This window comes from Hydractinia symbiolongicarpus, chromosome 3, assembly GCF_029227915.1.
Source record: "Hydractinia symbiolongicarpus strain clone_291-10 chromosome 3, HSymV2.1, whole genome shotgun sequence".
NCBI lineage: Eukaryota > Metazoa > Cnidaria > Hydrozoa > Anthoathecata > Hydractiniidae > Hydractinia > Hydractinia symbiolongicarpus.
The window spans coordinates 27528475-27539140 of NC_079877.1; the positions used below are offsets into that span (position 1 = coordinate 27528475).

The following is a 10666-nucleotide window of genomic DNA, read 5'->3' on the forward strand; positions in this document are numbered from 1 at the left end:
CAAGGGTAATAAAGTAAACTGAGCTTTTACAGTACTCAGAGTTTCATGTATTCACTATACAATCCTCAACAAAAGGTCGGAGATCGTTTCAAAATGCCGCCATATGAACAAATATCTATTGGCCAATTATAAGTCAAAAGACTGATAATGACATTTTGACACTTTTTTTATTGTAAATTACTGATTTTATTGCACGTTTTACAGCCTTAATTAATTTTGTTATACTTATAGGAATTTAGATCAGTTGAATTTATTTTACAGCTGAGGATTGTATAGTGAATACATGAAACTCTGAGTACTGTAAAAGCTCAGTTTACTTTATTACCCTTGTTATATGGATGTGTTTAAAACTACGGCAATTTAAACGCGACTACGGCAATTTAAACGCTGCTTACGTTTTGTGAAATGAAAAAACAGTGCGATTGTTTCATATTTGTTTGGACGTTGTGGATAGCTAAAACATCAATGTATAAAATATAAAATTTGTATATAGGTGAAAAAGCTGCTAAAGATCAGACTAAATATCAAAAATATAAAAAAATATAAAAAATGAAACAAGATAAAATTAGAAAGAGCTATAAAAGTGACAAAAGGAGGTGCAGCTACCCTAGCCAGTTTTAAAGTTACATCGCTGTATTCTAAGAAGAATGGAAAAGAATTATCACTGTATATAACATAGCGTAAAGCCGACGTAACACGTTGGAAATATTTTGGTCATACCATGTCATAAAAGAATTCGAATAAATCCTTGGTTTCACAAGAGCTTTGAACTTTCCTACGAGCTTTTGACTTTCCTACATTGTCTGTGTGTTAAATGCTTAACAAGACGTATGATATACGCAAACAACCTCGCGAATAAAGTTTACAAAAAGCTGTCTATCAAATTGGGATTTTTGTTACGAAGTTAAACACGACATATTTTACTATTCAGATACGCAATAATATTTGTTACACACTTTTTTTTTAAAATTGATTTGTGAGACCTTCCTGAACGGAAAATTCCTCGAACTTTTAATTTTCGATGGGTCCGTCTTGGGTGAACCGACTGACAGGAAGAAGAAAGACCACAAACCCACAAACCCCAAAATTTGCGAAATTCATTAATTCAGTTAATTCTGCCTACATTCACTTTTAAAAAGTTTGGTGGAAACACCTTTATTTACTAGTTAGTTAAACAAGTGTTTTGAACACTTGTCTTATCTTTTTAAAAAAGAAAAAAGAAAAAAAAAGAAAAAATTGTTACCAAGATGAGATTCGAACACACGACGACTCCCGTGTCGGTGCTCAGAGAGGCAAAAATTTCCATTCTTGTAGGACACATTTGCGTTTTAATACAAGCTCACGAGCTTGTAATAATTATCAAAGAGAATGAGGCCATTGATGTCGAGACCCTTTAATTGCTTTGCTTGTTTAATTACTCTAAAATACTTCTTAAATATTCAGTTACGATTACATTGCTCTAAATCGAGAGAAAGCCTTGGACTGTGTGTCGAGAGGTAATATTTGTTTTGTATTGTCTTATTGTGAGTGATGTACTGTTAAAAAAAATAATCTTATGTTGTATTTCAAACGAATGATTAATGAAACTTTTACTTGTTTCAACTTGGCGACATTAATATCCTCGATAACCATTTAGTTTTGATACTCAAAACTTTAAGTCAATTTAAAAAGTAGCTGGGAAAACTTACAGACATCGTACTATAAACAAAACCTGAGCGTTTTAACTAAACATTTTCTTAATTCTAGGAGGATGGTTTGAATAAACGTTTTCTGTTAATTTTGAAGTTTGAATTTCCGTGTTTTCCATACTAATGATAATGCAACAACCGCCATAGTTAACCAAAGCATTACAGCAATTTTTATTGGACTCTTTGTAAGAGAAAGACAGTAAGACACAAATATGCTTATAAATTACTTAACATCTTTCTACCACACCAAGATATATACTACAGTGCACCAATGGTCTTGTTTGTTTGGATGCAACTCCAAAACCTTTCAACCTTGGTTTTTATGTACAACTAAATTGAAGCTATTTATTCTTTATGACTATATTATTAAACTTAGGAATTAGCTTCCCCTTTGTCGCAAGAATTATGGATCGGGATGGACTTGGACCAATGATATGGCTATAAATCTCATTTCCTCATTTTTGAACTCCTTGGGAACCTTGTATGTACACTGTTGTTCCAACAATTTTTTTGTTTTGTTTAGTTTGGTGTTTTTTGTTATTCCACTTTATTTTTTCACTTTTTGACAAAATATTTTGCTTTGCAGCACCACCAACAACAACTGTCAAAACGATTGCATTTCGTGATAAACATCTTGATGTCATGGTTATCTCAACAACAGCTAATAATTTTGAACACTTTCCCTTGAAGCAATAATAAAGCAAAGCATTTTAGCTTTTTTTTTAAAAAGTTTTGTCTAAAATCCAACCAACTTTTTATTGCATCTATAATATAATGCCCGTATACGTCTGTCCGTCCGTCCGTCCGTCCGTCTGTCTGTCACGCAAAATCGTAGCTTAGCTGCGACGGGCGAACCCGTGGATTTTTCCACGGGCTAAGGACTAGTTAAATACAATTGCAAGACCTTCTGTGGTCATTAAAAATTCCAGGTCAGGTCATTTAAAAATTCCACGTCAGGTCATTTAAAAAATTTCACTCAGGTCATTTAAAAAATTTCACTCAGGTCATTTAAAAAAAATTTGCTCAGATCACTATACCAAGCCTTCGTTTGGTCCTGCGCAGTATTCAATTAACTTTTTTTTGTTCCAATTTAATCTAATTTAATTCACCGACATCGCATCAAAAGAATTCCTTTTTCATAAAAGTTCTGACGTAGATTCAAAACGAATTTGCCATGGTATTTAATTATGTATTAAGTCTGCTCTGCATTGTATGTTTTATTTTGATCGATATAGTGTGATGATGCAAAAAAATTCAAAGTTTTATACATATCTTTAACTTAACGAAAACTTTTAAATGTATTTTCTCTGTAGTGGATATGATGGAGTACTTTACTCGTATTAAGCTCCTAGATTTCTTTCTTTAACGTTCAGTTCGAAAAAAAAGTATTTGGTAATTCTTATTTCCATAAGTTCTAAATTCATGCTTGTGTTTACATTGTCTTAAAACATTTTTAAAGACTAAAATTTTGAAATGAATTATTTCTTGTGTTGTAGCTAACTAGTCTTACATGTAATTCTAAAAGTTAGAATTGTAAACGTGATAAGGTGATATCAGATGATACTGTTTTGGTATCAAAAATCGTAGCCATTTGTGTGTGTGTGTGTGTGTCTTTGGGGGGGGGGAGTGGGGGGGAAGTGGTGGGGGGAGTGGGGAGGAGTAGGGTAGAGAGGGGGAGGGGGGATTCAATCTAATTAACTTTTGGATGGATGTAGCTATGTTGTACAAGGTCATAGCTGGAGAAGATTTTATGTACCTTAAAGACAAATATTATTCTTTCATCCAGTCTCAAAACAAGTTTATGTCATTGTTTATTTTTGCATACCTAAAATTTCCTGGTTATAGAAAAACTTTATAAAATAAATTCCAAAAATACTATGGAATAATTTTGTAAAAATTAAAATGTATATTTGAGCACCAAAAAAAAAAAAATTGTTTAAGACTAAAACAAGTTTAAAGGTTAAACTTTTTTTAATGTCGAAGCAACCCAAACGGGTTACATTGTTTTCTCTAAAGTTTGACATGAAAAGCGCTTTGTGAACAAAAGTTTAAAATTTTAATTTTCGTTCTTTTTATGGAGTACGTCGAAGTTCGAGTAATCAATTTTCAAATTGAATGGGAAAAAGCAAAGATATTTGTGAAGCGAGCCTCCGAAGAAAACATTTGTTGACATCAATTAAAGTCGCTTGATGGTAAGAATAATTAGGATATCATCTCCGTTGTCACCTCCAGGTTATGATTTAAAAACTACTTTGTATTTTCGCATATCTTGGAATTTTAAATAATTTTTTTAAAGCAAATGCAACAATGTGAAAGTAAGCAAGAACATACCAAGAAAAGCTGTGGACCAAAATAACCCTAACACTTCAGCACTTCAATACCTAGGATAAGGGTTTAAGTCCAACTTTTCCTACCGCGATAAGAAAGTCAAATTAGTATCCTAATTCTGAAACCCAAAACGTGTGAGATGTAAGATACTGTCTAACACTGTTGTCTTAGGAACCACCTTATAAAAGTCAACTTTTATTTTGAAAGCTCTGTCAGTAAGCCTAGTTAGTAATATTTTCACAGATATTGTTTGATAAATACAGTACGCATATTAACTGAAGACGTAGGATTTATACTCACAGCATAGCCAAATCTGATAAATACTTAGCTAGCTACTTATATCATATTTAAAGATAGCTTTCGAAGCTCATTTTTCTTTTTATTATTATTATTGTTATTGCGCTGTTAACAAATTTACATTTTTTCGTAAAAGTAAAAAAATAAAATAACTATTATAACGTAGAATGTAGAAATATCTGATTATATATCCTTTGATTCAGCCGCTAAATTTGTTAAAAACGACAGAATTAAGAAGTCTGCAGTAGTGTTGTCATCACGCTTCTAAACTATCCTTAAAAGGTGAGCAAAGAAGATACAGATATCGTGCGATCTAGCTGCAGTTTATTGATGGTAGTAAATAGTTTACATTTTGGTTTCCGTTTGTATAGGTCAAGTGTTGAAAGAGTTTTCATGTCGTTGTCAAGTAATTTGTGTTAGAGTTTAAGCCCTTTACTAGCAACAGAAAACTGAGTACGATTGTATAGTTAATTTTGGGGTTGAAAGAAGCTGTTACGCGAAATTCGGAAAGGATACTTATGTTATATCTTCCAAAATATTGTTTTTAATACTCTTGGTATCAGATTGTTCTCAAGTTTAACATAAAAGTAAGAATCTGATAAATATTTAGTTGTTTAATAAATTTAGTTTTTTCAATAAAACTTTAGCGCAAGTGCATCTGTCAACATTTAAAAAAAGTCTAATTGCATGTTTTTGTTTATTTTGCAATCAATGTTGTAACGTTGGTGCTGCACCAAGAAATTTTTAAACAATTTAAATAGCGCAAAAGAAAAACATATGCTTTTTAAACAAGTTCTATCTAATACAAACTTTGTTTTAACCCTATTCGGTCCGGGGTTTTTCGAACATACTATGACCGGGGGGGGCGGATTCCGCCCCCCCCTCAATAACTTTTCATAGGGTTGTTCAAATTGAGTCAAACTTGGCACACTTATAGTTCGTCATAAAAGGAACAAAATGGCGCCAAAAAAAATTTGCTTGCGTCAGCACATTTTCTGTGACGTCATCAAAAGCTTGAAAATTGTTAAAAATGCCACATCTGCTTAAAATATAATTACTTTTGTTCCAGAGCGAATTTTTACATTCTGTTTAAAGTTTCTGAAAGCTAAATAAAAGTTATTTAACATATCTTCCGGTTTTTACATGGATCGGCTGAAAAATTGCCAAAAATTGCCCGAAAATCCGTTTTTTTCCGATTTTCGGGTATAATCCGACAAAATCGGGAAATCGGATTAGTCACGTGTTTAAATTATTTCAAATGATTCTTCTTGATGAAACAAAGTTGTGTTGCAAGTTTCAAGTTCTAAGGATAATCCTAACAGGAGTTATTATATTTTCCCCATTATAAGGATTTCATAGAGATTTTTAGGGGTAGTTTCGAGTAATGGCCAATATCAAAGACTCTGAAAGGTATGGGACCTAAAAAATTAGCATGCAGGTGTCTAATAGATAAATCTTGAAACTCAGTAAGTATCATAGCCATATAACAAAGCAATCAGGAGTTATTAAAAAAAAACCGTCAGGGGGGGCGGAATCCCCCCCCCGCCCCCCGGACCGAATAGGGTTAAAAAGGATTCCAATATTTGCGACTTTCTATTATATTTAGCATCGAGAGTTATAAGCAAACCATTAGAATGGTCCAGTCTCTCATATTATTACCAAATGTTATTAATTAGAATATATGAAAAACAAATTCAAATATTGCAAGAAAACAAATGATATCTGCACTTTTTCGTTGCAATCTAAAAATTTGTTTATAACCAATCTCGTTTTCATGTTATTCGGTATTTTGATGTGTATAAGTCAACAAACAAAATGAATGTGGAAATAGATAAAATAGATCTATAACGCATTATTTCTTTATTCTTTCTTTTTTGGTCCCGAAACCAAGTTTTTTCCAAATTCACACACGTGCGATTTGTTTTCCAACCATTTTTTAATTAATTTTGTGAGTGCAAAAGACACTTTTGTTTTAATTAGAATTTTTAACTGAATATACCATGACAATTCATCATTCGACAATTAAATTTAAACTTAATACGCAATGCAACAATAGTTCAACTAATGTGTTGAATTATTCGAAATCTAAGCAACAGAGTGTAGTTGTGTGGTGACGTGTCCAAAGAAGTAACGTACGTGTTTCTACTTGTTTTTTGTTGTTGATAAGCTTCCAGAAAATTTGGGATATTATTGCTGTGGTTTTCTAAATTGTTAAAGAACATAGTGTTGTTGTTTTTTTATTTTTTTCATGTTTGCCATTCTTTTAGAACTTGCAACAGCTTTGGTAGAATAAAAAAAATATTGAAATTTCGTATAGCTAAGAACTGCACGTGATGCACACTCAGACACTTTTTTTAACCATATAGCTGTGGCATATGCAGCCACGAATTCCTCAAAATATTCCAAAACAAAAAAAACGTCTCACTAGACATACACAGAAAGTTCAAATTCCCTTTATCGTAGTATAATTTTCCTGGATATCAATTCAATCCAATCTTGCTTAAAGCACGTAGGATGCTAAAATCGAGATTAGGTTTTCTTCTAAGGGGCTGATCACATGAGGTGAGCCAGCCCGGTTAAGTGGGCTGGCTCGGTTAGGCGGGCTGATCATTTCGTACCATCACATGAGGAAAACTCAGCCCGGTCAAGCGGGCTGAAGTTGACACACGTGACTTTGTTTATGTTTTGTTTATGAATTGTCTGCCATATTGTTCTTTTAAACGTTTAGGTATGCGCACGAGCTAAAAATTCAGCCCGGTTAGCCGGGCTGGAGCAATCACATGAGAAATTTCCAGCCCGTCTAACCGAGATCTCGGTTTAACAAAGAGGGATCTCGGCAAACCGGGCTGGCTTGTTTCTCATGTGAATGAATTTTCATGAAAAATCGTTTAATAGAAGCGAGATCTAGGTAAAGCGAACCAGTCCGCTTAACCAGGCCGGCTCGCCTCATATGATCAGCTCCTAAATGTTAAATGTTTCGTTTCGAATTCATTTACCTTCATGCAAGAGGAAAAATACGAAAACTTGATCATGCTTATAGTATAAAACGAAGAAAGATGGGTAAAATCAGTTTATTAACAGCCAACTTCGTCACTTAGTTTGCCACATTCACAGTTTGGAATTTTCAAACTTCTTTTTTTTTCTTTCTTATTTCTCCCCTCAAATGTTTCATAGCATAACGGTCTGGATAAGTCGTTTGTTGAAAGAACAAGGTTGGTAGACATAAAAGAAAATGGAGTGACGATCTAAAAGAATGGTCAAATACAACACTACACGAGCTGAAAAAAGGCGAATAAAAGAGAAGCTTGGAGAAAAAGAACGAAAGTGATTGTTGACACCTAAATTGATATTGCCCATCTATCTTCTATATCTTGATATTGCCCATCTATACCATAAGCATGATCCAGCTTTCGTTTTTCTATTTTTGTAAATGAATTCGAAACGAAAAAAAGCCGTTTCAGAAGGAACACCAATCTCGTTAAGGCACCTTGCGAAGCAGCTAAGTAATACAAATATATGATAAAAAGGAAGACGCTTATTTAACTATGTGCCTTGTAGAAATATATAAGGAAAAAATTAAATTCCTTTTTAGTAACAGTGGTTATTCCATATTTTGTTTGTTTGTTTGTTTGTTTTTCCTTTTGTTCACAGCGGAGTTTAAATGACACTAATTCTAACAAGAAGTTGGGTGGGTTTTTTGTTCTCGTTGGAATGTTTACTCAGTTTATACTAGTGACATCACTTTTTAGTGAATAAACTCATGACAGTTGTTTTAACTTTGATTAACTTGATAACACACAAAATGCTTGTTTAAAACTGCATGGCTTTTTGTTTACTTTTTAATCATAATAAACCAAACAATGGTGCACGGTTTCTTATTGTCTTGTTAAACAAGCAAGTTTTTCTCTCTTCGGGTCTACTATAGTAAATCTTATTGGCTAGAAAATTTAGCAATTCAAAAGTTTAGATGAGGTGAAAACAATGCAAATTATGTGTTATAAAATCTTATTGTTATTCTTATTGCACCGCCTCCCCCCTGGATTCGCCGCCCCCTGGATTCACCGGCCCTGACCAGGCACCTGTTTGTAACTCTTCATTTTATTCGAATGATTTTGATCGATCTTTCGAAATAGCACATAATGTTTCATACTTTTATGATGACCATCACCTAATGTGATTACTTAATACGAGGACTACAAATAAAGGATTTTTTTCTATCCTATTTATTAAATTCTCTACCAATGTCTTAGATCTGCAACCAAACGTCAACTTATTTCAAAAAACAAAGACTAAATGCAATTTAAAAAAAGATCAGACGAAATATGAAAGAAGTCAATTTTGAGAATCATCGGGACAAACAACCAAAAAATAAGGTAAAGCCACACAAATGTACAGTTTGTGTCAAATCTTTTGTTCATGCGTATACACTGAAAGAACATCTGAAGCTTCATACTGGTGAGAATGTATACAGATGTGATATTTGTCGCAAAGAGTTCTGTCAGCTAGCTAACTTGAGACGTCATCAAAGGATACACACTGGAGAGAAACCTTTTAGCTGCGAACTATGCGACAAACAATTTACAGACCGATCGTCCCTGACCTGGCACGTTATGACTCATTCGAACACAAAACCGTTTAAATGCCAACGTTGTTCAAGATCTTTTTATTTGCAAAGCCATCTCGATCGACACAGGTCCATACACGAATTGGAGAAGAAATTCAAATGTAATGTATGCGGGAAGAAATTGCGACGAGCGGATAGTTTAAGATGCCATATGGAAACACACAGCGTAGTAAAACCTTTTAAGTGCATACAATGCAATCGGAGTTATAGCACGAAAGCGGCTTTGAATAAACATCTGAAAAATCATGAAGAACCAAATAAAGAACTAGATAAACCTTTTAAAAAAAGCGAACAACAAAAGGGGAGCTTAAGTACAGATTCAATTACGCTAATTGAACGAATACCACATACAAACGAAGTGATGGAAAAAACAAAACCTTTCTCATACAACGAGAAAACTGAAGCACAAATGTATTTAAACACAGCGGAAAAAAATCATGTGATTTGCACACAGAGAAAAACTTCTCTGTGTGCAAATCGTGTATCTGAAATTCATTCTGTAGAAAAGAACATGAATAGAAGTACGTCAGTGGAGTTCAATTCACGTCATACGTACATACGCAAGCTGGTGAAACTAGGACCTGCCCCTAGTCGTCGTGCAGAAGACATACGTTTTACTATAGACGAGTATCTTCCTATTTTAACTGATATCCAAAAAATGTGCAATATTTGCAAAAGAATTTTAACAAACGAGCACGATCGTGTATATCACACTTGTATATAAAATCACTTGTACATAAACTCTTATTGAAAGATAGACGTACGCATAAAAATATTTAAGAATAACATTAATCATTCTTTTTTTCTTTACATTCTCGTGTTATTCTTTCATGTAACAGCCGGCGGTTAAGTCCCAAGGAGCTGCGTGACCCGGCTTTGAACGACACCTGTAGCGCTTGATAAAGCCGTAAGCTGTCCCACATATCTGTGTGGAGCGCTTTTGTACAATTATATACCCAAAATAGACAAACCACCTAACTTACAAAGGCTATTCTTTTTGGTAAACTTATAATTGACTTCATCCACAAAGAGGAGCGCTTAAATAACTTGACCACCTTCTTATTGCAGACCCTGCCCACTTATTAGCCAAGTATAGCAGACTAAAAGGATGAATATAATATAAAATATAAATATAGCTGATAGACAAGAATGATAGGTATTCAGTATGTCGCGTAAAGCGCACACACCATTATAGTGTTTCAGGTGTAACATATTTTTTAAAAAAAATAACATTGGCGCAACTTTAGCTAAAAAAACCCACAGTTTAAAACCTGTTGTTACCTCGTCATAGCAAAACAGTCGGTCAACATTTTTTGCGGAAATAAGTTCCCGTTGCAAATCCATAAATTTAAATACAAACGCATCCAATATGTTGTTACAAAATTAACTGTGAGTAAAAAAACCCTAGCTAAGTATCACCAACTAATTAAGTCTGTTATCTTCCTCTTTTAATTCACATTGGACACAGTTTTATCTATATTATAATACTCGTATACATCTGTCCATCTGTCACGCAAAATGGTAGCTTAGCTGCCCAAGTATAAAAAGGACGAGCGAACCCGTGGATTTTTCCACGGGCTAACGACTAGTATTAAAGTAAAATGTGTAGCTACCTAACTGCTTTTAGGATAAGAAAGATTATTTGAACATTTCCTTGCATCCAACTGGTATTGGACTACTTTCAATTTTCATCCAGAGGTAGCTAACAGCTAAGTTGCTACAACTTACG

At 33.7% G+C, this 10666-nt stretch overlaps 1 protein-coding gene across 1 annotated transcript; it reads left to right on the forward strand.

The window, feature by feature from the left end:
* Positions 1-3694: 3694 nt before the first annotated feature.
* LOC130636591 (zinc finger protein 665-like) lies at positions 3695-9747 on the forward strand. The gene is made up of 2 exons (XM_057446361.1): positions 3695-3880; positions 8564-9747. The coding sequence occupies exon 2, from the start codon at positions 8636-8638 to the stop codon at positions 9659-9661; it is 1026 nt and encodes a 341-aa protein (XP_057302344.1). The 5' UTR covers positions 3695-3880; positions 8564-8635; the 3' UTR covers positions 9662-9747.
* Positions 9748-10666: the final 919 nt, after the last annotated feature.